The sequence below is a fragment of the Anoplopoma fimbria genome, chromosome 7 (assembly GCF_027596085.1).
Source record: "Anoplopoma fimbria isolate UVic2021 breed Golden Eagle Sablefish chromosome 7, Afim_UVic_2022, whole genome shotgun sequence".
Lineage (NCBI taxonomy): Eukaryota > Metazoa > Chordata > Actinopteri > Perciformes > Anoplopomatidae > Anoplopoma > Anoplopoma fimbria.
In genome coordinates this window covers 8,970,772-8,997,958 of record NC_072455.1, presented here as the reverse complement: position 1 = coordinate 8,997,958, position 27,187 = coordinate 8,970,772, and the positions used below count along the sequence as shown (strand labels likewise).

The 27,187-nt window shown below is 40.7% G+C and overlaps 1 protein-coding gene across 1 annotated transcript; it reads right to left on the bottom strand.

Annotated features, from left to right (window-relative positions):
- Positions 1 to 1,704: 1,704 nt before the first annotated feature.
- Positions 1,705 to 27,187, bottom strand: fmn2b (formin 2b). The gene is made up of 20 exons (XM_054601843.1): positions 25,575 to 27,187; positions 22,066 to 22,307; positions 19,747 to 19,931; positions 17,162 to 17,312; positions 16,522 to 16,533; positions 14,039 to 14,091; positions 12,219 to 13,150; positions 11,044 to 11,188; positions 10,217 to 10,304; positions 8,745 to 8,806; positions 7,985 to 8,076; positions 7,677 to 7,806; positions 7,215 to 7,361; positions 6,385 to 6,444; positions 5,923 to 6,043; positions 5,495 to 5,587; positions 4,642 to 4,693; positions 3,908 to 4,057; positions 2,964 to 3,045; positions 1,705 to 1,731 (listed from the first exon to the last, which is right to left on the bottom strand). Exons 1-20 carry the CDS (start codon positions 27,185 to 27,187, stop codon positions 1,705 to 1,707), a joined length of 4,437 nt encoding a protein of 1,478 aa, XP_054457818.1.

Genomic DNA, 27,187 nt, shown 5'->3' with positions numbered 1-27,187 from the left:
CGGCTTCACCTTGGCAAGTGCCACTCTCATATCATTTTCGCAGCAAAGTCTGTTCCTTTTCTTAGTTTTCATGTCCACCATCCTCAAAGGATTGCTCACAAAGATACGTTGTAACAAACGGTGTGAGTATCTCAAGGGCTTTCTTGGCAATACGAGAGTATGGTACGATTTGGTGACACCAAAACGTTGAGAGCGTTGTTGTTCCGAAGAGTTGCTGTTGAAGCTGGCTCTGCTGAAGTTCAACGATTTCGTCGAGGCATTCATCGTTGACATCTGCTGTCATCTGCTGAACGCAGCATAAGTTTTAGCTTTCTCCGTGCTTTTTGGGCTACCCAAGCCACCGTACCGTTATGCTGCATTCACACCGAACGGGGCGCTCGGTGTGAACGCACCTTAAGGAATAGACGGTCATTCATTCGTTCGATCGAACCCAGGTTAAGAACCACTGACCTAGACAATGCTGTTATTGAGGTGAGGCGATGCACTGGGTCATTTTAAAAGGATGTATCCATGGCTGTTGACTGGCGAAAAAACACATTAGTAATCATGCTACAATCTGATGGTGACTAAATATCTTGCAGAGAACCTAAATAATAAGGCTTTTGACTTAGATTAATTTAACAGCTTAACATGAGTCAGACTTTTTATGTGTCATGGCCGTTTAAATTCTATCGTAGGGCCACATTCATTTGGCTGCAATTGTCCAGTGCATTGAGGGGTTATATCCATGTATGGTGAGTAATCTATGCCAAGGAGAAATAGGCCAATAGCTAGAAGAAACTTTTTTGCTGTGGATTTTTGGGGGAAATGGTGGAAAAACAGGTGTAATCTTGAACCAACAAGTCAAGAAAAATGATTTTGCTTGACCGCCACGCAGTAGAGGAATTACAAGCCAAAACATAGAGTGCTTTTTAAATGGCCACACTTTTTTCTTCTCTCTACCAAGTTGTGATTGTTTTGTCAACTGCTGTTTCCAAGGTCAAGAATGAACCATCAAGTTCAACTTCCTAAATCATGTTGCATGCTGATGTATAAGACAAAGACGTTGAGTTGACGTTGTGTACAGAAGAAAATCAAACGTGTGTTGCCTCAATTAAACATACAAGTGATGAAGAGACACATACCAAATGCATATTTGTGCTTCCATCAGTGTTACTGCAGATTAACACTGTTGCTGAGTTTTACGTCCTCCTGACCCTTGTGCTGATGTCCACAGAAACTTACTGCAAACACGCCTTCACATCTGGTGGATCTGAACGCTTGATGGTTTTACGATTAGAATCATAGAGGCCCCTGTTTTTAATTCTATGAATGGCATGGGTTTTGTTGAACTTGCCATTACCATTCTGCTGAAAAAACTTAATTAGTGAGACATTGGTTATACTATAAATTTTGTGTGTTATCTTTTATTATTCCAGTTGATGTCTACTAAAGGTTCCAAGACCTGATTCCTGGTGCCAGGTGGCCTTGAGGGCAGCATCCATCCGTGTATGCTCTAGATTCAGTTATGAGACAGCTGGAGAGCAGAGCAACGAAAGGTGACAGAGCACGAAACAAATCAATGAAACAAGATGTCCAGACTGTAGGCTCAGCTGCACATACATCCCTTCATCTTTCTCTTCTGTCCTCTTCAGACTTTTTTTTATGGGTGACTCACTGCTGGTGCCCAAAGTCGGGAAAAACAAGCATTCCACGTCCCATGAGTCAAATCTTCATGCCAAGCTTGGCTTTCTGTGGAAAGGACATACGGTCATCAGGTTAAGTGCATTACACATGTCTATCATCTTATACTATCAGCTGTTAGGCTACATAAACATAGCAGGGAAGTTAAAATGGAAATCTGTCCTTGTTTTGAGGGGAGAAGTGATTTAACTTCTGTTTGGTCAAGTGCTCTGTACTTGAGAGAGAGAGAGAGAGAGAGAGAGAGAGAGAGAGAGAGAGAGAGAGAGAGAGAGAGAGCAGGGCTTAGAAAACATTTCAATTTTCAGTCACTCACATTCACAATAGAAGTTATGGGTTTGCTGCCTTCAATACTAGCTGCACATTTTTACATCCTGTGGCATAATAGTGGCCAGCACTCATCTCCAAATTTTTCTGACATGAAGTGTTCAAGAGACTTAAAGTTACTACGAGGAACTTTCATATAGCGTTGCTTTTGGCGGTCCCTGTTGACCAAAGTCGTAGTGTTTCCGTGCTCCAGAGTCCCTTTAGCAAACCTCTAATTTTACTGCAGCAGTGTATGACAGTCTGCCCCGCTCAGTTCTGGTCCTGGTTCTCCCTTGCCTCCCTTTCCTGGTCAAATGTAACAGCAAAGCTGGACCTGGGTCTGTCTGTCTGTGGTGGGCTGGTCGCTGCCGGAGGCCCCAATTGAGTCTGAGCTGAAGGAGTTTCTGCTGAACCATCATGATTTTGTGTGGAATCCAACCCGTTGGCTCCGAAGAAAAGCATTAAGAATAACTATATAGAAATAGCCAAAAGGCTCAATGATGATCTCCTTTACTTATGTAGGTCATATAGAGGCATCACAATTAAATTTAAACTGTTTCATAACCAGTTAAAAGTTTGTCATAGTCATTTTAATCATGTGACCTTAGCTCCCCTTTCCCTCACACTACAATTGATTGATTTATTAAAAAAATAAAATGTATTTATTAGAAAAGATTTTATATTATTTTTTGTGGTACTAGTATGTTCCCCTTCTTTGTATATTTTAACTGTTGTCAAAAAAACTAATAAATACATTAATAAACACTTAAAAGTGTTATAAACCATTCATTACTTGTTTATACACTGCTAATAAATTCTAAATAGGAGGACTTCAACAAAAGAAATGGTGATACAGATAATTCTTAGAGCTTTACTGTCACTCGTACTTAGTTAGTTATTAGGCAACGGAAAACATAATCTTGGGTCTTCAGATAAACAGAAGGAATTGCAGAAACAAGGGTGAGAGGTGAACTTACAATGCCAGAGGCATGTTTTGGTTTGACGCTGTAGGAAGCCTTCTCCTTGGCCTGTCGGAAACACTCTTCTGCTGCTTTTAACCTGCAGAACACACAATAAGAATAGTAGTTATTATGAATACACAAATTGCATTGACCACTTTTACTAACCTAGCAACCAAGAATAACATTTGGCTCATCTTAAAAACTGTCTCATACCAAGCACAGAATTTTGCCGTTGTAAAAGATATTTGGATGGACCTCGGTTTCAGCTGATTTCCGAATGTCTGTTTGACCAATTAAATAATTTGTTCCTACTGCCAAAAAGAACATCCCCTTGATTCTGCATAATAATTAGCCATGTGTTTCTTTTTTTATAGGGAGAGTTTGCATTTTCAGAGCATAGGGCAGTAGTCTTTGGGGTAATGGAGTGTTGGACAAATGGGACACTTTCTGGACTATTGGTGTTACTCCTCATTTTTTGTGCGATTTCCTATAAAAGCCAGCAGTACCTGTCAATTTCTACTCATTATATGAATACGTTTTTCTCAAAATAAACTTCCGTCTTCCAATGAAATACTAAGTTAGGGTTTCGGCAACAAAACTACTTGTTCAGATTTAGAATTAGATTGTGAAATAGTTAACTAAGTTTAGGCAGTGATACTACTTAGTTAGGTTTATGAAAAGATTGTTGTTGGGTTAAAGATCGCTGTTTGTTTGACCCATCCATTGCCCCCCCTTACAGCTAACAGCCGGTAAGTTAGCTTAGCCTGGAACAGGTTGAAAGAGCTAACGTTAGCCTTGCTCTGTACTAATGGTATATCAAACCGGTTTTACATTTGACAAAAATGGAACACAACCGATTTTCTGCACCATATGTTCACATCGCACTGGTGAGAAATTTACAATCAATGCATTTGAGAAAAAGAGAACTGCGGTTTCTATAGCAGCAGATGTTTCTGTACCTCTCCTTGAGAATGACTTTGTTCTCCTTCTTCCACTGGTCCTTGAAGTCAGAGGAGAACTCGTGCCAGATGCAGAATAAAGTGTTAGGTGAAGGCTCCTTCTCTCCTGACTTGGCCTTCACGGAGAAGAACACTGTGAGCTCCAGGAACCTGTCAGGACATCATAAGAAGTTTACTTATTGACATTCCCTTTTTATCAGTTGAGCAAAAATATGACACTGGAGCCAAAAATCCCAGCGGTACAGGTGTTTAGGTGTGCAATATTTTATACTTTATTCAATTACATCTATATCAAAGTTAGAAGGTACTTTTTTAGACTACCCCCTTACAATAAATCAGTTGTCAGCAGTTCCCCCATAGAGACATTTCCCATTTCCCATCCCAACATTATTTCACAAATTTCAAAAAAGCAAAGATGGAGAAAAGTCAAAAACTGAGAACAGATGTGTGTATTAGAACTTTATAGTTTTTTTTCTTCAATTTTTCTAGTTTGGGAACAACTGGACTTAACTGTATATTAAGTAGTTCCAAGTAAGTCCACCTTGACCAGCTTCTTATGAATGATGCATCAGTATTAGTATAAGTACTGTCCACTTTATTCACTTTACTGACCACAGTGATATGTAAAGATCACAGCTCCCTTGTACAAACTGGTGCTCTCAGTGATGGCGACAGTTGAAATAAAGCACGTAAAGGGTGTTTGTATGGTGTGTAATGTAACGTGTTTTTCTTACAATTTGTGAGTGCTGCTGAGTTGAGTGTCCAGGGTCTCCAGTTCACTTTTGGCTAAGAAAGGAGAAAGAATACAGCTAATGAACTGATCGACATTTGGTGGAGGCATCGCACCAAGAAAACACAGCAATGCGCCCACAAAGGCAAGAAAGAATGAGACCGCTGCAAGTAAACAAGTAAACATTGCAGGATTTAAAATAATCAACATGTTTGCAAATGTGTTATGAGGATAGATTCAACATCCAGGCGGCAACCTCCAGTTTTGTCGAGTGAAGCCATTGCTGAAGTGTCTTAAAAAATGAATTCTCTCTAATGACCAGCAGGGGGCAACTCCTCCAGTTGCAAAAAGAAGTCTCTACTTCTCACTTGATTTATTCCCTCAGTAAACATTGTAAACATGAGTTTATGGTCTCAATCTCTAGTTTAAAGTCTTCTTCAATGCAGCATGATGTTTATTTAGTAAATGATGTTCCTTTTAGAGTCAAATAGACCATAAAGCAGGGTATGCTTTAGGGCGGGCTTACTGTGATTGACAGGTGGCTGGTGCTACCAGATACGTATACGGCATTGCTACGTCAATTGTACTCAGACTCACACTCTGTTCATTGGTTGCAAAAAACGAATTAAAGACGGCGAAATCGCCAAACTTAAAATAACATTCCATAAACCAATGGGTGACGTCACAATGGCTACATCAACTTCTTATATACAGTCTATGGTTAGAACTCAAGGGAATACTCAAAGCGCTTCGGTGGGAACAGTGAATATAAGCAGAAACTTTATTGGTCTACAAGAAAGCAACACTGGTCACTTTTAAGTTTATGCAAACTAAAAAACGTTAGTATTGTCAGTCACCTTGTGCAAGGAAGTCATCCATCTTGTCTTTAAAGGGCTGCAGGTTATCCTCGTCTGAAACCTTGCACACCTTTTCCACTTCTGATGTACACGCTAATAAAAAAACAAAGCAGACAGAAATTAAATGCCAACAGCCCATTTTATCTGAAATAAAAGTAGACATATATTACAGAGTGGGTATTATGTATATTTTTTCACGAAAATATTAATATATATTAGTTTAAATCCATTTGATATTTAAACCTTCCAGTAGTTAACCTTTAGCAGCCATTTGGTAGACAGCAGAAGCCACAAAAACTGAGTCTAATTACCATGTAAGCTGAAACTGTGTGTGTGTGTGTGTGTGTGTGTGTGTGTGTGTGTGTGTGTGTGTGTGTGTGTGTGTGTGTGTGTGTGTGTGTGTGTGTGTGTGTGTGTGTGTGTGTTACCTCTCAGGTCCTTCCTGAGTCGATTAAGGTCTTTCTGAAAGTCTTCAAACTTCATTTGTGAGGATTGAAACAGGTCGTGAGGCTCAGGGAGAGGGTACACACATGTCTCTCTACCAGCATCCTGGTGATGGACAGACAGGCACACACACATCTTTACATGATGTCAAAAATGATGAGGACAAATGTTTGATATTGTTTTTAGGAACACCATGTACATATTTTTGGGGTTTACTGGCTGCTGATAAATATGAACTTAAAAACAAATTACCATGGTGTGATGTGTTGTAATGTGGTATGAAAATGTTGCGAATGTCTGTAATATGTGTTTCTTATCCTGGGTTCGCTTTGTGAGACTTGTGAGAGTATACAAGTGAGACAAAATTAGCATCAGACAAAGATGAGAGTCCACAAAAAGAAAAAAATGGTACAGTATTAGAGGAAGTGTGTAACTTAAACACTCACCTCATCGAAGTGTCTGAGGTAGTATGCGACGATGTAAGACAGAAGACTTTTCATGCCGTCCTGCATATGGAGGGAAAAAAACAAACAGAGATTGTCACCTGGGCTTTACAAAGGTACAGTATTAACTGTGTCTTTGTCCCATGTGAGCAAAACTAAATGACAATATAACAACAATAACACCAAGTTACAAAATACAACCTCAATATTTTTCGATAAAACTGTAACTTCAAAGGTTCGGGAACGTATGGTTATACAGCAAATAACTGCTTTGCAAATAATTGTTCCTGGTAGCTAACATGCTAAAGTTATTAGCAAACTATCGTTAATGTTAGTTTTGTAAAACTGTATCGATTGTTAAAAACACTGTCGATTTTCAATTAATAGTTAGTTAGTTAATGTATATAGTTTTTCTATACTCTGTAAGACTGTCTACATTTTTTTTTTAATTAATATTTTTATCGAAAGAATTATGCTTTTTACTCAGATTTTATACAGGAATTTCTTTATACTAGTTCTTTATATTATGCCAGTTTTCCTAAAATTAGATTTAAAAAAATGCAATATATCTCCTTGCTTACAGTATCGCAATATACAACAATTTATTGAATCGGAGCCTCTATGTGTGTGCATGTGTGTATTCCGGGCCTCTGTGTGTATGTAAAATAACAATGTATGAATATGTTTTCCTTCTTCTACTATAAAGAGCACAAAAAATGTGCTAGGCTGTTAGCCCCAAGATCCAGAGTAGAAGAAAAATAGCAGACATTTTTCTTAAAGTTTTTATAAAGTTTGAGTTCTGTTTGTTCCCATTTATTTCCCTCTTTACTCACGCTGCTCTTGACATCTTTGAGTTTGGGCAGGATGTCGAGGGTGAAGCCATCAGCTTGGCCTCTGGTTCGATTGCCACCATTCATGAAGTTCCCAAAAGCCAGAACCAGACTGAGAACCTTCTTCACTGTCGGACTGTCCTGCAGCGCCTACAGAGACAGACATAGGAGTGTATCAGAGCTACAAATACAATGGAAGGCCGTTTGTCTAGCCCTACACATTTGAGAATTTTTTTCCATGGAATCATTTACACCAAATTTTAAGAAATTATTGCAAAGACAAAACCTGTGTTCACTGACTGTATCTGGCAACCTGCGCTATTGCAAGAGATGCTGCTACTGTGCGGATGGATACAAACTTTGTTTGTCGAGAAATAGTTCCCGCATGTATGTCTTTGAAACAGTCCTCCAGTACCAACCATCATAGGCCATTTCTTTTTTCTCAGTTTGGAGAGTTTGACTCACCTTGCATACCCTCTGCAGGGTGTCCAGTTTCTTCATTATGGACGACATGCACTCAGAGAAGCTGGACTGGAAGAGGATGCAGAAGACTCTCCCAGAGAATTGTGGGATCAGGGAGAGCTGGTGGAGAAAGCTGCAACACAAGAGGAAACACCAGCTGTTTAGATCCAAACTCATGTCTTCTGCCATCTCTCTACTAACTCTTTTATTCTCTCACTGTGTACTTAACAGTCTTTACTGGCTGTCGCACTGCATACGCCATCACGTCTACTCATTGGTGTTAAAGTGTTGGAGGAATAACACCAACTCACTGCTCAGGTTTGTCCAGAGGTTTGGCGTTCTCCTTATCTTTTGAGGCCTTGATGTGCTTTTCAATCTTGTCCAGCTCCTCCTGTTGTGCCCTCTGAGGGGGAGACACATGACGCAGACGTTCATATAAATACAACAACAAAACAGTAGAATGTATACACCAGAGGTTTTCAACGTCGGACAATACGGGACCCCAAATAGGAAAATATCCTCGCAATGGACATGAAAGGTAATTATGTGCGTAAGTCACACTGAATCACAAATTTGTGTTTCATGTCTGTGTGTTTAAATATGAGAAGAAATGTGATTTTTGAAGCAAATATCAATAATCAGTTGCTCCTTAGCTTAACTTTTAGTTTTTTTATTATGACACCATATCAAAATTCATATCCCCAACGGATCTGTGGTCATATTCTATTCATATAGGTAACCTGCATAGCAACATTTCTTTGAACATTTTCCTCCCATAATCTGGACATTAATAATTAAATATGAAAGCACTGTACAAGAAGGCTGCCATCCTTATGAGAACATCCACATCTGAGTTGAAATCATTAAACACATAACCTTCCACCAAACTTGTTCATCAGCAATAACAAATTCTGATGGTAGCATAAAATGAGGAATGTGCTACCTGTAGGACAAACTAACTCTGAAAACTGTAAATTAAGGATTCAAATGCCCAGACTGCTTTTGCAGACAAATGATCAGATTATATCATAGTCAGACAAGTAAGATAAAGTAAGAGTGTTTGTCGCTCACATTTTCGTACAGGGCCTGCAGGGTCTCCAGGTCAACTACTGTGTTGTCCAAGTTCAGGATGGCTGAGAACAGAAAGAAGGAAAAGTCACAAGTCTAGTCAGTATTAGTCAAGGATCAGCCTTTACCTCAGTGTTTTAGGGTGCCATGCCATTGTTCTGACGGCCCGCTGTTCCAAAACCTGAATAGTCTATAAAATGTCCCATAGCAGCGATAGCACATTTGTACGCCAGCCGCTATCCCAAAAACATCAGAAGGCTGAAAATACACACTTTCTGCAACAAACAGAAGCACATGGCTGATGATTGTGTGAAATACTCTTATTACCCTAACACTAACTCATCTCACTCCTCATGCCTAAACCTAAGCCTTACCCTTAGAAACTACAGGCAAGGAGTGCTTGCCAAACAGAGGCAGAGTAAGGTGGGTCATGCCTTCAATATAGTTGTAGAAAAAAGGTAGGGAATGTCCGATGAAATCATTCTGCATAATAATCAGCCATCTGCTTCTGAGAGTTTGTATTTTTGGAGCAATGGGCCTTCTGAACAATGGGTGTGTATTCGGGATGATGGGCTGTCAAATAAATGGTCTTTCAGTTCAATGGGACTATTTTGACTATTGTGATCTCAGAATAATTCAATTCAATTCAATTCAGTTTATTTTGTATAGCCCAGAATCACAAATTACAGATTTGCCTCAGAGGGCTTTACAATCTGTACACATGCGACCCCTGTCGCGGGACCCTCACATCGGCACAGGAAAAACTAATGGACCTTCGGAACGATGGGCAGTCTCCTTGTTTAGGTCATGAGTCCATTTAATTCTTAAAAAACAAAGGCAAAACAGACCAGAGGAAAGATTTTACTGATACTGATCTGAAGATCAGTATCAGTAAAAAGGATTATCTTATCTTATCTTATTTCAGAGAAGGCACAAAATGATGAACTTGCTCCGAGCAGAGACTATTACTGCAAAATCCCATTTATTGCAACTAATAGTAATGATATTACCATGTATCCAGCGTCAGCTATTAATTGCCCAAATTTCCATACAGTCAGTAGAAGCACACGTGCATCAGATGTGATTTTTAGATCACAATCACTGTTTTGGTAAAATGTACCAAGTAACGGACACAAAATATCTTTGCTGTCAAGACTTTTATTGGCAGGTTTATTTGAAGTTAAAGGCATGACTAGAAGAATATCCATCCATTTAATATTCATACAGATAAATAGGTAGGTGGGACATTTTTGTGTTATAGAGTTGCTCATACTTTTAGCAGAATCGTTCTCCCCTTTGGCTAAAAATAGGCTCAGACACCTGAATATGAGACTAATTAGTATTGGTGAGATGGATCTTTTCCCAAAGGTAGCCTGTGAGGGACACACCTATCTACATTGTGATATTTCATGAGGAATAGGATCCATGTATTAATGTCTGTAAATATTAAGCCATTACAAAACTGATGAACTCACCATGCTGGATATCTTTCATGTCAAGATGCAGGGAGGACATGAGAATTCCTACAGCCTGAGAACGTTTATTGTTCAGGAGCTTCACAACCTAAAAACACACAGATATGATCATAAACTGTTATGGGCATTCTTTATACTGTGGGGTTAAGACTCAATGATTCTCATGATAATGAGCCATTAAATAACATTAATAAAAAATCCACTGCCAGAAAAAAATGTTGGCAATCTATGTTTCTGCAAGCCACAGATATGTTGAATGTTGACATTTCTGAAACATACAAAAAAGTGTGAATAAAAAAGTTTCATATCCCGCCGATTCTTGAAATGTCTTCAATTAGATTTTCAGAAACATTTCCCCACAGCATTCTCTAGTTGTTAATTTAAGATGGCTACTTAATACACTTTCTCTACATTAATGGTGCTGTGGTAATCGATCTAGATGCTTGTGAAGCCCAGAGACCTGCAATACAAACATCAATTAGCTGCGGGCGTACTTGTTTTCCAGAGTGTGTTTACTGGGACGCATTTAGACTTGGAATTATCAACTTCCGACTTGCAAAGATTGCAGCATAAGCCATATGCTTTGTGCATCGCTTGTTGTGCTACGCCAATTGCTCTGACCGAATGCAAAACCGTCCACATTCAACTTATCCGTGGTTTGCAGGAACGTACAATGCAAAAAGATATTGGCTATAATATATTAAGCCACATGAAGCTTCTAAGTTTTAAGAATGTCATTCCAATAAAATTGCTCGTTGTTGACCTTATAGTTGCGACAACCCTAATTGTACATGTAGAGCATGTAACACACACTTAAACACACAGACCTGTTTGGCCTTGGACTTGGTGATGGTGTCAGAGAGCGGCTGCTTCTTCTCCTTCACAGCTGTTTTGGAGAACAACTCCACAAACTCCTCAAAGTCCATGTCAGGCTCCTCGATTGTCTCCCACACCAACGAAGAAGAAACCTCCCTGAGAAACACAAAAGAGCACTTAATGATACTGGTCTTACTGGCTTTATAAAAGTGTTTTGCAGTTTTGCATAGATTAGCATTGAGTGTGAATGTGATCCCTTTAACATATTGCAGGAAATCTGATAACAGACCTTGCGCTGAAGAGGCAGCATCTGATGTGATGGCTTACTTAGATAACATTCAACCACACAGGTTTTTTAAATCCATTCAGAGTCTCACGCAGATTTAAAATTTGCTTTTATGTAGAATTTAATACAATTCTCCTCCCTTTCACAAAATTATTAAGAAACCTTTAGAAAACAGGGTGTGTTCAGCAAGAAAATGATTGTTCTAATACTCAAAACGGATATGTTTAAGCCGTTTATTAAATATCTGTTACCTATTCAGTCTCTCTTTCCAACTCTCAAACCAGAGTTGGTGATGGTTTGAACAGTTGAAAGACTAACACAGATGGTTATGATGAGTTTGATTTTGTCTACATCCAGTTTGAATGAAGTGTGTTTCAATGATCTGCGAGGTAAAATTAGTGTTCACTCTTGAGTTTCTTACTAGAGCACCATATTAGTCCACTGCTGAAAATAGTTCCCAACAAATGCACTATTTCCTGCTGATTTGGTTATAACTAAACTGTTAAGCTCTTTTTGGGGACCTCCTGAAATTAAAATAAATAAATAAACTATACATATATGTGTAAACGTTTTTTTAAAGATTTATGTCTTCAGTAGGAACTAATGGACTTGGAGCTGAGAGCCACAGACAGGGCAGGGAAGTCAGAAAGCATTGAGCGACAGACTAAAACATTGATGCTTTGGTTCTGCACATGGGATTTGTTAATATTATCATATATAATAAGAAAATCATTATCTTAACGTCATTTAACACACTGAAATTAGATAAATCCTGTCTTTGAACCCTGACTTCTCTGCATCTCATGTTTTACCAATTTTCCTCGATTGTGTTTTGGCTCAGAATGCAAGTGAAGCTAAAACAGCATTATCTTGAGGCTATTTGGGCTACACCATCCTTACTTTTTGGTGTTGAGTTGGATCCTGGTCCAGTAGAGGGGCTTCATGGGTCTGGGGGGTTCCACCACAGCCTTTCTGGCTGGCTTCTCCTGGGTCAGACCCAGAGCGTACAGCCCCAGTGGAAGAGGAGGAGGCAGGGAGCCCAGACCTCCTGGAAGAGCTGGGGGAGCACCGATGGCTCCTGGGGGAGGAGGGGGTGGAGGAGGCCCGCATCCTGGAGGTGGTGGTGGAGGTGGTGGAGGAGGTGGGGCTCCCATTCCTGGTAATGGAGGGGGAGGTGGAGCAATGCCGCCAGGAAGAGGAGGAGGAGGAGGGGGTGGGGGTGGAGCAAGGCCACCTGGAAGCGGAGGAGGAGGCGGTGGGGGTGGAGGAGGAGGTGGAGGAACTGAGGAACCAAAAGGTAATGGAGGTGGAGGTGGAGGAGCTGGCATTGAGCCTCCTGGTAGTGGCGGAGGAGGAGGTGGTGGAGGAGGAGGTGCCACTATCTGTCCGTGTAAAGGATGAGGAGGTGCTGCTCCTCCTGGCAGGGGAGGCGGAGGTGGAGGCTGCAGCTGACATGAACACAGGGAGCCATCCTGCCTCGGTGGAGGCTGCAAGAAGCTGTTCGCTCCGCCCGTCTCACTGCAAGGCACTTTGAACTTGAAGCCGTCGTCCATGGGTGAGGTCTGCACCGACTTGGCCTCCAGGCTGCCCAGAGCGAGAGCTGCCTCCGTCTGCAGGTGAGCGTCACAGAGAACCCTCAGCAGGCCCTCCTCTCCCCCACACTCCCTGTCCGTGGTGGAGGTGGTGGGTTTCATACTGTCTTTGTCCAGCGGAAGGGGCTGTCGCTCCAGCTCAGCAATCTTAGTCCTGAGATCTTCTATGGTTTGTTCCAGCTGTTGGATGACATTGATGTGTTTTTCCTTCAGTTTTGAAGAAGGAAGGACACGTTCCTCCTGCAAATAAGAGAGAAGCAAGAGTATAACAGAAGTCAGAGCTCTCATTTTTTGTTAAATCTGTTCATTGGCAAATGAAGAATTACTTATTTAAAAATAAATACGTCCTCAAGTTGTGTCAATCACGATTACACACCAACTCCAAAACATTCTCTGTCTCCCAGCACAAAGCACTTCACGGCAAACAAAGTTGAGACTACAGAGGTCCCAAATTTAAAGATAGACTTTAGCAGGTGATTGCAGAACCAACTGGAATCAGGGATGGTGGGAAAAAAACAAAGGATGTGTGCTATTAGACTTTGGTGGTTGTGCTCTATAGGCATCTTAATGGTAGTTTCTTGTTAATGTCATTCATTCCTTAGCACCATTTGGGAATAGCGCTATGCATTGCGCGCACGTTATTAAATTAGAGTTCTCTTATTTTGAAACAAATAGAATAACAGAACGCATTAGACTCAGCCTTCAAGGTTTCTGTGATTGAAAAAACGCCTAGAAAAAATACTTCATTCTTTACATATGGTGACTGGTAATAGACTCTGTTTATATAGCACTTGTCTACCTTAATGGACAAAGAGCTTTGAGAGCGTTGAGACCTTTTCTATGTCAGTGCAACAGAATATCCTTTATACATCTCAAAGAAACAAACAAATGAGCAGGATATCTTTGCAAGCGACAATATAGTGCAAGTATACAGTTTGAGCAGCTATCCAAGCACAAGCAGGGGATAGTTGAGTGTGGAGACAGGGGTTTGAGGGAAAGCATTACAAAATCTGAATTGAAACCAACAAGTCACACTACCTATTTAATTGAAAGACCACACTCTTGACTAAAGATAGGAAAAAAGCTCTTTCACCTTTAGGTAAACTAGAGAAAAATGAAGTGACTGACCTCTTGGCTCTCCTTCTGTTGCTGCATCAAATCCAAGATGGCTGCATGTTGTTCTGAACAAACAGAGACATAAGCAGGTCAGTACAGTATAGTACAACAGAAACACTTTACACAAGGCTCATACATCTTCTATAGGCAAATGTGAAAATATAAACATTTTGATGTCAAGTATAACATTTTTGACTGATATTTTGACTCAGTACCAGTATCTTCCAGGGATCCGCATCAGTTTTTTACTTTATCATAATCCATTCTCATTGTAATCGGATCTTGGACTTTGAGAGTATTTGCTTGAGCCAATAAGCTGTAGATGGTCTTGAAACTACAATGAAAAGTATTGTTTTAAAGCCCTCCCCGATGGAAAGTCTGCCTCAGCATTCTCTGTATGTAAACCTTATTGCCGGGGGTAGTTGGGTGTGGCTCTTTGTTACAGCCACACCCAACAGTGATGTCAAAGTGTCCTGGAGTGCACCTGTACATCATGGCAGAAAGGTTGAGAGTTTCACCACCGTGAGCAGCAAAGACAAGATTTTTAGGGGGCATTAAGTTCCAACTCTCAACTTGTCAAAGGATGGTGCTTGTTCAGTACTTTGCGCCTGATACTGTCCCACCCTTTAGCATCTGTGTGAGACTAACAAGGCTTTCAACTATCTCCAATGTAAACCCATCCTCGTCATTAGTAGATGGTCAGAGCTACTGTTGTAGAATAAAGGGCAAGAAAGTCCATATAGGGCGGATGAGAGTTGAATGGGTCAAACAATTGTGTGAAACCAAGTAAACGCTGAGTAATTTTGCATTACTTTTGTTATGTAACTTATATACTTAACTAATGCAGCAAACTTTATTATTTTACATAACAAACGTACCTATTTTAACCAAAAACACAATCTTTTCCTAAGCCTAACCAAGTAGTTTTGTTGTGTAAGAAAGCCTAAAAACTAAGTAAACATACATTCACTGTATGCATGTAACAAGTTTAAACTGTTTGTTTCCTGTGAAAGTTTATGAAGTTGTTGAAATCTGACGCTAGGGGGGTGCCTAGAGCATATTATTTTAAAGTGTAGGGCCACTGATTTGTTTGACGAGTCAAGACTGAAAACACTGTCGTACAAAAACAATAACACACTAAAATGTGTGATATATGATGCACTAGTGATATTGCTGTGTTGATCTGAAGTGTCTGAGAGTATTTACATTGGTATTCATGTACATTTTAAAATCCCAAAAGAAGTGCACGTCTAGTTGAAAACGTGCTACAAAAGCACATTTGGTTGCACACATGTCACACCTTTTGCAGAACTAAAATCTTGAATAGATTTAGGAATCTGGTGCCGTGGATATATTAAAGGAAATCGGCTTATTTACATTATCAATGCATAATCTAAAACCACAGTACATACAGTATATTACTTACATAACCTATGTGTGTTCATTTTAATCATAGAATAAATGAAGCACAGATGATCTGAAGGTTTACAAAGACAGAGAGATGGATCACCTTAACCTCTGCATACCACGGTGTATGAGTAACTAGGCTCTTAAATAAAATAAACATTAGAGAGATTCTCTTTATAATAGAGAGCCTGGCAATATCATACTCAAAACAAGTTTGAAAAGGTGAGATACAAGGAAAGGATTTCAGTAATACAAAGTATTCATTGTGTAATAGCCACTCCCCATGAGTCAAACTGTAATGGCATTTAATCCTGTTTTTAAACCATAACCAATTCAGAAACTGTCCGTGACTTCCGTGTTCTGATGACGAACCAATCAGGACCACCCCAGATAATCAGGAGATTCATAGCATTAAAGATTGAAAAAGTGATGAAGGGAGAAATGTTCTTGTGTCTGCATTCTTCAGTCCTCACCCTCTGTATTTTCAGATCTGTATACTTTTAGGCTTGGCTGCAAAACACAGGGTACTTAAAGGTTCGATATATGACATTCAGAGCATTGAAATATCACCAAACAACTACTAACAACTAAAGGGCAAGCCACCAAGATGAGCCACAGACTTTGAAACCAATATTTGTGGCAAAACCATGGAAATACAACTTCTGTGTCTCTCACGTGATGCCAATGGGCCTAAAAGACTTGTGGTTTGACTTAGAAAAAGAGTATGTTTGTTAAGTGATATAAGTATTTTTTTTTTTTTTTTATGTAACTGGTGCTAGTTAAGTACATTAGTTACATAACAAAAGTAAGGTAAAATCAGTCAACGTTGACATGGTTTCACATGGGACACGAACAGCGGTCACCTGAGTGAAAATCCTGTGTCTGTTTAATGCAGATACTAATAATGTATTTTGTAACCAGGACATCATTTATGAATCACCAGCTGAGACGCTCTACCCACCATCCAGCAGCAGGTTTATTTCAAGTTCTAATATTAAAAACATGGTGACAAATCTTTGACCTGGGCCTACACCACAATGTCAATCTACTAGCATTTGCAAGCACAAAGCACAGAAACTATTACTCACCTTGATTGTCTTCTAAAATGCCAAAGCATGAAGTTGGAAAAAAAACCATTCAGACAGGGACCGGAAAATGAAAATAAAGGGAAAAGAATCAAACACAAAGGTCAAGGTCCTTACATACAATTGAATGGAGTTCAAATCATCAGTGACCGTTAAACACTTGGATATACATGTATTTGTTTTGACCTGCTAGCCAATGCCCTATGTTCTTCACCTCTATGTTCTACTTCCCCTATAAGAAGGTAAGAGATTATTGGAAGCCAGGATAAACAATGTCAGAAAAAAAATACAACAAGGAATGTTGGAGGAATAGTTCAAAACGTTCTTTCCGAGAGTGAGATCAGTGTAGCTCGAGCCACTGAACAAAAGTGATTGGCAGATGGATATAGCGTAGAGCCAACATTGGTTAGATATGATACCATTCTCCCATCACTGTCACATCCCAGTATAGTCTAAACACTGTAAATCCTTAACAGGCATTAATTCATGAATGGTTTAACACAAAAATCTCAGCATCATGCCAAAGATTTTCTTACTACAAAAATAAGAGCTAGTATTGAGAAAGGCTTGCTGTATTATCATCCCTGTCAAGTAGCCAGCTTGTGATATATAGACCATGTGTAGGCCTCAGTGTTGATCTTACCGGCCTCGATGGATTTCAGTCCAGTCCTGTTGTCTATGCCTGGCTTGGTTTGAAGCCAAGGGCCTTTAAGTTGCCCCGGTAGTTTCCCTTCAAGGAGATCCAGGGAGTGAGGCGGCTGGCTAACTGCTGCCCACGTATACAGCTGGTCATGCTGGGGAAACAAAACTCTTTTTAAATGCTTTATTTTTCATGTCACACGTGTCTGCAATGTTTAGTTCTGGGCACTTTTGATTTTTACTCTACTACTGTTGCATCAGCAAATAGCTTTATTATCTCTGAAAAAGAACATTTATCAAAAGTGACAGAAGAATAGGTCCACTGAACCAATCATAGAGGGCAGGTTGTCGGTCACATGATAACACAAATACAAAACGGATTTGGTAGAGGCGACCACCAAGATTTAACGTGACACCAATGGTCCTATTTGAAAGAGTTATTTGGGATGACAGGTTAAAAAAACGGATAAATTCATTACCAGCGCCTTTCATGTAAAAACACAAGATACAGGCTTTGAAAAATTCTGAATCTAATTTGAAGAGGTTCTCTAATGAAATTCTGCAAATAAATAGTCTTGAGTGTAATACAATTTAACATCTTCTGCAAACACTGCATGCATTGTTGAGTGTACGGTAGCGTATAATCTGAAAAAATGATGTGCATGTCCCCCATCTGTTTTTACAGAACAGTAGTATGTAGTATGAATAGCAATTATGGTTCTTAAAGGAATAGTTCACCCATCAATGACACTTGTATTCACCCCAATAGGCTCTCAATGGTCCCAGAAAAATGAAACAGACTTTTACAGAATGACAAATGGCAGCAAAACAGGCTATAAATTGTAAGAAAAACTCTAAAAACTGACAAAAACAACCCCAGACAGCCAGATGGCTACGTGACCAGCACAGTTACTTCCATGGATGTTCTCAAGTTATGCTCAGCATTTTGAGGTTTGTCTGTGAAAGTAAACATCCCCTTGCCTGCCTCAGCAGCCTACAAAGTACTTTCCTGTACAGCAGGAGAGATTTTCAGCGCCAGAAAAGGCAGACTGGACATAAAAAACTTGAAAGACATTCTGGCAATAATATTAATGGGAAGTTAATGTAAATGCAAATAGACGCAAAATTTTAAAGAACAAGAATAGGAAATAGCATGAGGAAATGAAAACATTGTTCCCTGGTTTGCATTTAAATATATCGTGTTTTGTGACTACAGAGTTAGAGCAGTTGATTGAAATCCAAAGTTCAATGTATGTATTTAGTGTACATTTAGTGTAGATAATAAACCTCACTGCTGAGAGGCTCCTGTAAATTGAGAAGTTTGGCTTGATTGTGTAGAAAAGTAAAAGGTTTCAGATTGGTCCTCAAACAAAACTGCGTGTTATGCTCAAGAATTTATTATTTTATGATATAATATTTGTTGTAAAGAATTATCCAGAGTTGTAGAGAGGAAAGGTTTAAATAAGGTTTGTCATTTACATGACTGCCTGGCAAATGTTAAATTCCTTTAATCTAAGACTAACACATACACTAAATGTAATTTAGAAGTCAGATAGACTGACGTATGCACCTGAATCTAACAGCACTTCAAGTTGACACTGACTCGTAGCCACTAGTTTTTGTCGGGGGGAAAAGAGTGAAGCCGAATAAAGTGAATACAAACTATGATGTCAGGCGATATTGAGAAGTTTTACATCAACCGGCTAATGGTTAGTCCTCCTGTGATGCTTATTTGCTTTTTCACCCGAAGAGCTGATGTTTCATGTCACAATGCCAGACGACTCAATCCGTAAAACCTTGTCAAGTTACCCTAAGTTTTCCTTGTTTTCACATTCATGTCATTTTGGGGTTTCCTGTTTTATTTTGTCACTCACCTCCCCCCTCTCGTTTCAGATACCTTCACTTCCTGACCTTCTGTGTTTCCTGATCAGCTTCACCTGTTCCCAACTACCCCTCCTCCTCCTTGGAGTATTTAGTCTGTGTGCTCCTCTTTGGCTGTGCCAGTTCGCTAAGTAACTCCATGTCTAACATTCCAGAAATTTCTCCCTGTGATCTTGGTTACCTGTAATTTACTTTTTCCTACTTTTTACTTTTTTGCCTCACCGCTGATTTGGATTTGTTTGCCTGTACTGACTGTAATGAACCTCTGCCAGTAAAGACTGTGATTTTTGGAACTGTCCTGGTCTTGAGTTGTGCTTCAATCAGCGAGGATGCTTTAGTGCCACCATGCTTCTTTGCTAATTCATGGATGGATGGGAGGATCTAATTATTTGCTTGTGGTCTAGCAAGGCCACAACCGCTACTGACTAAGACAAAGGTTGATCCTCCATCAGTTCGTAGTTCTGCAACGCCCCATTTTTCAGATCCCAGTACAAACCGGTGTGCGCCATAGGGCAGACGAAACTCACAACAAACTGATCGATGACAATGATGATGAGAATTAACATCAGATCTCTACTACAGGAAAAAAATCACAAACTGAGCCACAGCCAAAACTATCGCCACAGCAGAGGCGTAAAAAAAGCAGCTCACAACAAACACAGCTTAACTTCAAAGTTGGGGAAAGGTCTATGAGGTGTGAATACGTACGTCAAACTTGGCTGATGCTGTGGAGGGGATGTTGGCGGTGCTGCCTCCCAGCAGCTCTCTGAAGCAGTCAGTGAAAGGCAACAGGAGGCCCATGGCCAAGATCCTGGAGCAGAGCCTCTCAGCCTCTTCGGGCTCCTCCTGCTGCTGCTGCTGCTGCAGAAACAGCTTCTCCAGAAGAGTGCGACCTGGACAACCAATGAGGAGATCCAGGCTTATGTGACTAAATATATTTTAAGCAGAGTTTTTACTTAAAACTTGAATGTGTAACAAATAGTCAACATTTCAGACTTAAGTTGGACTTCTAGAGCAGTGGTTCTCAAATGGGGGTACGTGAACCCCTGGGGGTACGTGAAGGCACTCCAGGGGGTACATGAGATTTTAAAAAATATATATTTAAAATTAGCATCCATTCAAAAATCCTTTAAAAATAGTTATTTAATAAATATTCAATAAAATATAAGTGTAAGTTCATAAACTGAATTTAATGCAACAATGCAATCGTCACTGTTGACAGTTTAATAAATCAGACACTGATGGCAGAGCGCTTAGTATTACATCTTTTTTTCAACCAAAAATACTTTGCGCTGGTTAGGGGGTACTTGGCTAAAAAAGTATTTCACAGGGGGTACATCACTGAAAAAAGGTTGAGAACCACTGTTCTAGAGGCTAGCTAGTGTTAGTTTCAGTTTTAGTTGGACTTCGGACTATTCTGAATGCAAGTATTTAACTCTCCATACATAATGCATGCCCCTGTCTTGCACATGCTCTCATTTTAGAAAGCAGAATAGAAACTTGTCAGATTTACACATGGCCAAGAAATGAGCAGAGATCGCGCTGGGCCAATCAAGTTTCTTTATCCCCTTGTCAGGTTACGGAAACCCGGCTTCTCTCTCTTTGTACATGGCATTCAAACGGGTACTCCAATGATTTACCATTGCACTCCTATAACGTTGTAAGTCTCACTATAGACAGTTAAAAAGAGGATCAAAATCATTGCAGCCGATCGGATATAGTCTTTTTTACGCAAACTGTTTATAATTTGGGTGTGTTATGTTAGTAGTGGCTAATATGGCTTTAAGCCAGGCGTCTTCCTCCAGTTCTGAAAAGTGAAGCCAATGCAGAAGTGTCTTAAAACTTGCATTATCTCTACTGACCAGCAGGGGGGGACTCCTCTGGTTGCAAAAACAAGTCAGGTTGTATAGAAGTCTATGAGAAAATTACTACTTTTCACTTGATTTATTCCCTCAATAAACCTTGGAAACATGAGTTAATGGTCTCAATCTCTAGTCTTTTTCAATACAGCATGATGTTCATTTAGTAAATGATGGTCCATTTAGAGTCAAATAGACCATAAAGCAGAGTATGCTTTAGGGAAAGGGTTAACTTTTGATTGACAGGTCGCAACTGCTACCAGAGCATCACTTCATATATACAGTCTATGCTTCAAGCCAATAGCCTCAAGCAAAGATGAGGAGTGGGCTAGTGAAATCTCAATCACAGCTCCCTCTGGAGAAACTAACCATTTCCTGACCAGTTCCTGTGTTTTTCCCACCTAAAAACACAGGAACATGAGTCTTAGTCGCAAAATATTTTGCTCCTGCTTTTTTGGCCTAAAGGCTTTATACAACTTTTTTTTAATACATGCAGCAGTACTCCCAAACACCTGGAAACTTTGACGTGGAAATCAATTTACAACTAAAAGTAAACATAGTATGAATGTGCTAATGTAGAGTGATAGTGAAAAGCGTTGCTGGACATTGGTAGGGAAACACACACAAATGAACAAAATATTGTTTTGTTACATATCATATCGCCGGTTGTATGAGGATTACGTAGCATTTTTTGGCAAGGAAGCATAATCGTCACACCGCATGTTATTTTAACACACACTGTTAAGAGGCCGTGGTCATTACACGTATTCACAATCAGGCCTTACAAAAGACAAATTGTATCACAGTGAATTTAATGAAAAAAAAAAAGTTTGAGCTTGTCTTCAACTAAAAGTACCTTTATGCATTTATTGATTGCAAACCACCAAAGCTAAACAACATCTATTTTTAGAGGATTAACTAGATGCTTTGAATGGCAGAGAGGTTATGTCTGAAATGTATCTATTTATAACTGGTGATGTAAGCTAGGTCTCTCTTCTTTGTAATGTATATATCTTGCCAGAGCTACGAATGCTTTGGATACCTAGTGTCATTCTCTGTTTGCTGACCTCTAGCTGAAGAAATCAGCACAATTTTGTGTCCTGCTTTCTTATTGACCCCCAGGAAACATAACAAACTGAAAATGAAACTGAGGTTGCTCCGTTCTCACCTGTGAAGACGTCCTGAAAGCCGCATGTGGAAACCTGTCCACAGGAAGATCTCCTGGTAGCACAGAGGGGTTGGCTGCCTCCTCCTCTGTAGCCCACCAGATATTCCCCCGACCCTCCTCCGTCTTCCTCTCTGCTCCTCAGCCTCCTATCGAGCTCCTCGGTCCAGTCGGCCGAGCGACTCAGGGGCCCGGCGATGCTTCGAGAGCGCTGCCTGTGGACTTGTTGGCCCTCGGGCATCGTCCTGTCAACAATAACATTTCAGGTTAGCTTTACTTCAAAAACAGATCACTCATATATTAAATTACATTGGGCACATTGCAATGATCAACGAAAAATAGGTTTTGAATGACCAAACCAGTGTTTGCCATTCAGATGCAGGTGACGTTTGCGCTAATTATCCTTACCATTCAGACATGACAGGATATTTTATGGAAAGACCTGCATGCTCACGCATTGTTTAGAACCTGGTGTGGGAGAATTGAGAGTGAGACCATCAGAACGGTGCAGGACTGTAAGGGACTTAAACAGACCATATTATGCTATTTTGCATATTTATATCTCAAGTTATAGTCACAACATGTTTACATGCATTAATACTCATACTCATAATACTCCTTGTTTTTCTAATCCTGGCTGTCCTGCAGCACCTCTTCTCACCCTCTCTCTGAAATGCTCCGATGTAGCGTTTGCTCCTCCCTCTGATCTGATTAGTCAGCTAGCCCGCTCTGTTGTGACTGGTCAATGACAAATGAACAACAGGTCACAACAGAATTCAAACCCTGGGTGACAGACAGCTGTCTTAACCACTACACCATGGTAGATGTACGCTTCAGCTCCATCTTTCTCTCTTGTTGTTTTAGGGCGGGCCAAACTAGCCGGAGAGTTTTACATTACTTCCGTTACATTGTGACCTCATAAAGTTACGGAAGTGAAGGAGATAATTCAATCAAGCCGTTTCAGGCAGTTCAGGAGCAGTGATTCTGAGGGGGAGGGTAACTCCTTTTAGGCGTGGACTTCAGGTTTTACACTCTACGAACCTTCTACATGTAAAATAATATATATAACACACTCAAGAAGAGGGAAAAAGTGGAAAAGCATAATAGGGCCACTTTAAGTGATTTTGGTGAATGGGGTCTGGTAAAAACAATGATATCAGGTCTCCAGGAAAGAAAGAAAGAAAGAAAGAAAGAAAGAAAGAAAGAAAGAAAGAAAGAAAGAAAGAAAGAAAAAAAAATATAATTAAAAGAAGAAATCATTTCTTATGTTGATTTAATTTAGACATTTAGTTTTTCTCAAAAAAGTGATCCGTTTCATTCTGAAAAGTCAGCTTTTTAAAAACTCGACAAGGCTTAGTTAAAAAATGTACAATTATTGCTTTATTATGGAATGTGAACTCTTGATATAATTCTTGGTGCAAGGACCACCAATTTCGAAACTTTTAAACGACACATCCATTTAAAGACAAGCGACAATTGTCCAATCATAGCTCGGCAACAGTTTCTGCGCATGCCAGCCCTGTCGGTCTTTCTTTGACCCTAACGATGCCACAAGCTGAAACACGTTGGTCTTACTTTAAGTGAGTGTTGACCTTTTTAGTCTTTCTTTCTTCACATTCTGAAGTGGTGTTAATCAGGCTCCTTTAAGAGCAATACCCAGTATCTAAAGACTTTGTATGGATGTGTTTTCTTTTTAATTAGCTATCCAAAAACAAAAATACAAGAGCAAAATGGGAAAGGATGGATTAAACCCTGTGTTTTTTTACTTTATATTATATATTTTGCGGATTGGGGAAAAATTTGGAATTTCTTTCTTGAGATAAATGTGCCACATCAGTTATTTCTCATCCTTTGAATATTATCTCAAGTAAAAGTGAAACACTTTTTGAAAATATTAACAATTAAGCATAAATAAAACCTCTGTGTTGCTTATAATTTATTTCTCAACCAGAAATAGAAGAACATTGCTACTCCGTTATTTCAGCCCAGTATCATGATAGGTCATGAAACTAAACATACATTTGTTTTGTTGCATTAAACTTAACTGTCAGAAAGTAGTTTTAAGGCCAACCATGATTGTTTTCCAAAAACCAACTAAGTGCTTTGTTAATTAACCTAACTTTTTTTTATAATGTAATGTCGTCCCAGAAAAAAAATACTTCCAAGGGACACGATAAATACGGACAATTCCTGTCCCTGTAAACGAAACCAATAGATGCATTTTGTGACTATTTCACGAACTGTCGTGAGACTGTGTTGGTTATTTCCAGGACTTCTTTCTTTTTACCTGGGAGCTCTTCGCTTTATCCTTTTTGCGTCATTACACAACGCTGAACTGAACATAATATCCTGTAAGTAGTCATCAAAGGCTTATTCAAGATATCTTATCAGGGTTCTGATTTTCATTTCTCCGTCTGATAGCGGCCCACAGAGGCACCATTTAGTGTCTGTATGAGACGCATCGGGGTGTCATTTTAAGTAAACCCATATGTGCAGCAGGGTTATCAGTCATTTTTGTATAGGTAACATTAGCGCACAAAATCGTGAATCAAGCTCTTTTTGTACATACTATGAAATCTAATACTGCTGGAGCCACTGAACACAGAACACGCCATCCCTGACAGTACCGAAACTGACACTAGAGGAGGACCTAGAGCGTCATAGTTTGCGTAGAGCCACTGTATTGTACAAGTTGGGAGTGAGAACGTGTTGCTAAACTGCAGCTCATTAACTCTTTTAGCAGATGTTCAGGGTGAAATAGCAATGCCTGACAGTAACAGTAACTAAGTGGAGGCAGGGCTTAGTGAAGGATCAATTCCAAAGTATTACATTTTGCTTTTACTTTCATAGCTTTGGGCATTATTTGAATCAATTATGATAACACTATACTCACAACATGGTGACATTACTACACAGCAAGATAAACAACCAGTCAGTCAGACAGGTTGTTAACATTCAGTCAAATTATTGAAACCACTTCATTTGGAGGTAAAACGCAAGCCACACCTGAAATTTTGCTAAAAAATCCATAATAATGCAGGAAAACTGCAGAAAGAACAGTAGGTCAGAGTTAACAAGGAAATTGTTACTGTATGTGATCTGTGATGGAAGTCTAGATTAATGATTTTCTTATTTTACCATTTCGTCTCCAAAGTTTGTCCAACCTGGTGGTTTGTTCACACACTGTCTGAATATCGCCCTTTGGGTTTCTTGCCGTCTGACTTTATTTTTTTAGCAACACCACATTCCCAAACCTCAGCAATCACCTTGGTGAGTATGTACCAATAGGGATGATGCCCAAAGCTACTGAAATGAGACCCAAATTGTAGTAGCCTGAAATTATCAGGCATAGGGAATCCATTTCATCTGCAACCTTGATTAACATCATTGGATAGTTAAAAACCAAATCCAGGTTTATGTAAAATAGCCTACTGTATCAAGCATGCTGACAAATTATTAAGTCCAATGTAAAACTAAATCAAAGAATTAACATGTTGTAACACCACAGGTACCTATGGAGGTGATGGTGGGCTCTGCGCGGGGATAGGGGGCTGTGGGAGGGGGACAGGGCTGGGGAGTGTCCTGGTGAGCTGAGCTGTCTCGTGGTGGTCTTGATGTAGGAGGGGAAGATGGGAGGGTAAGGTTTCACCACAGGGACAGAGGAGGTGGAGGAGTGGGTGGACCTGAGTAGTCGTTTGGCCAGTGTGGGGCTCTCCTGGGGAGGCAGCGGGCTGAAGCACACGCTGCTCCTCCTGCACTGCTCGGAGGGGGAGGCACTAGGGCCGGCAGCAGCAGCAGCAGAGTCGTTGAATTCGGATCCAGCACTCGGGCAGTCCTCAAGGGACTCGGCACTGGTACCCGAGCCCAACTGACCCTCACCTTCTTGGAACACGTTCCCTGAGCTCAGCCCTTCGGTGGGTTCAGGACTTTTGTGGTGGCTGTCTGCGGGTGGAGGACTGCAATCTGCATCCGACCCGGGATCCCTCTCCTCTCCTTCACTTCCTGCTTCCTCTGTGCCCCCTGGGGATTTCCCAGCACTGTCAAATGTGGGATCAGGGAAGCTGTTACCATCGGTTGTCATGGTGACCGGGCTGACTACTGCCCCCCCTGTGGTAGCCATGGCGATGGCTGTTTGAGGGGGCTGCTGCGCCCAAGCATGCTGGTCCTTTGTGCCTGTGGCAACACAAAGAGAGGCTTCTGTCTCTCTCTGCCCCTTCCCATTTAGATCTGGATGCCCCCCCCCATCCTTTTCCTCCCTCCTCTCATGCACCTCTGTGGGGAAGGGGAGGTGTGGTGTTGGTTGCTGGTCCATGTGCTTGACTGAGCCAGACGGAGGTCCGGTCTCTAGGAATGGCAGGGCATCAGACCCAAATTCTAATTCTGGAGTCAGGTCAAGCTCCTCATGAGGAGTTAATTTAACTAACCCATTACTCTGCTTCCTCCTCCCCTCTTCTCCCCAGCTTAGATCCTTTTCTCCTCCTCCCTGCACTTCCACAACTGTGTTAACCCCCCCATGCTGCTGTTGGTGCTGGAGCCTTATAGCCAGCTGGATGTCCGCTAGCAAATCCTCGTGGTCAGCTGCTGAGTGGAAGCTGTAGATATCCGTGTCCGACCCAGAGCTCCCTGCCTTCTGCCCTCCATCCTCTGTGGGGGATGTGGCCGCTGTCGTGGCTTTCCGCTGCATCTCCTGCTTCCGCTCTCGTTCCTCTTCATCCTTTTTCCCCGGCTCTGGTTTCTTTTTCTTCTCAGGCTCGGTGTCCGACTGTCCGAGCTCATCTGCCGACATTTCAGGTGTTTTTGTGCTGTCCAGTTCGTCATGTTGAGAGGCTAAAACGTCCTCCTTTGAGCCAGTTACTGACGAACACGCGTCCCCTTTCGCTTTCAGGTTGCCCTTTCTTTTCCGGATGGAGAAAACGGAGGACCTGGACTCGGATTTGTTTTTCTTCTTTCCTGGTCCTGTGCCATGCATCCCCCCTCCACCTCCTCCATGCTTACCATGGAGTTTCTTTCCTCCCTTCTTTGTGGTGTCCCCTCCTCCCTCTCTCCATCCTTCATCCAGTGAAGGATAGCTTCCATTACCCGATGCTGCTGCAGCTTTCTTTTGCCTAGCCTCCTGGTTGCCCAT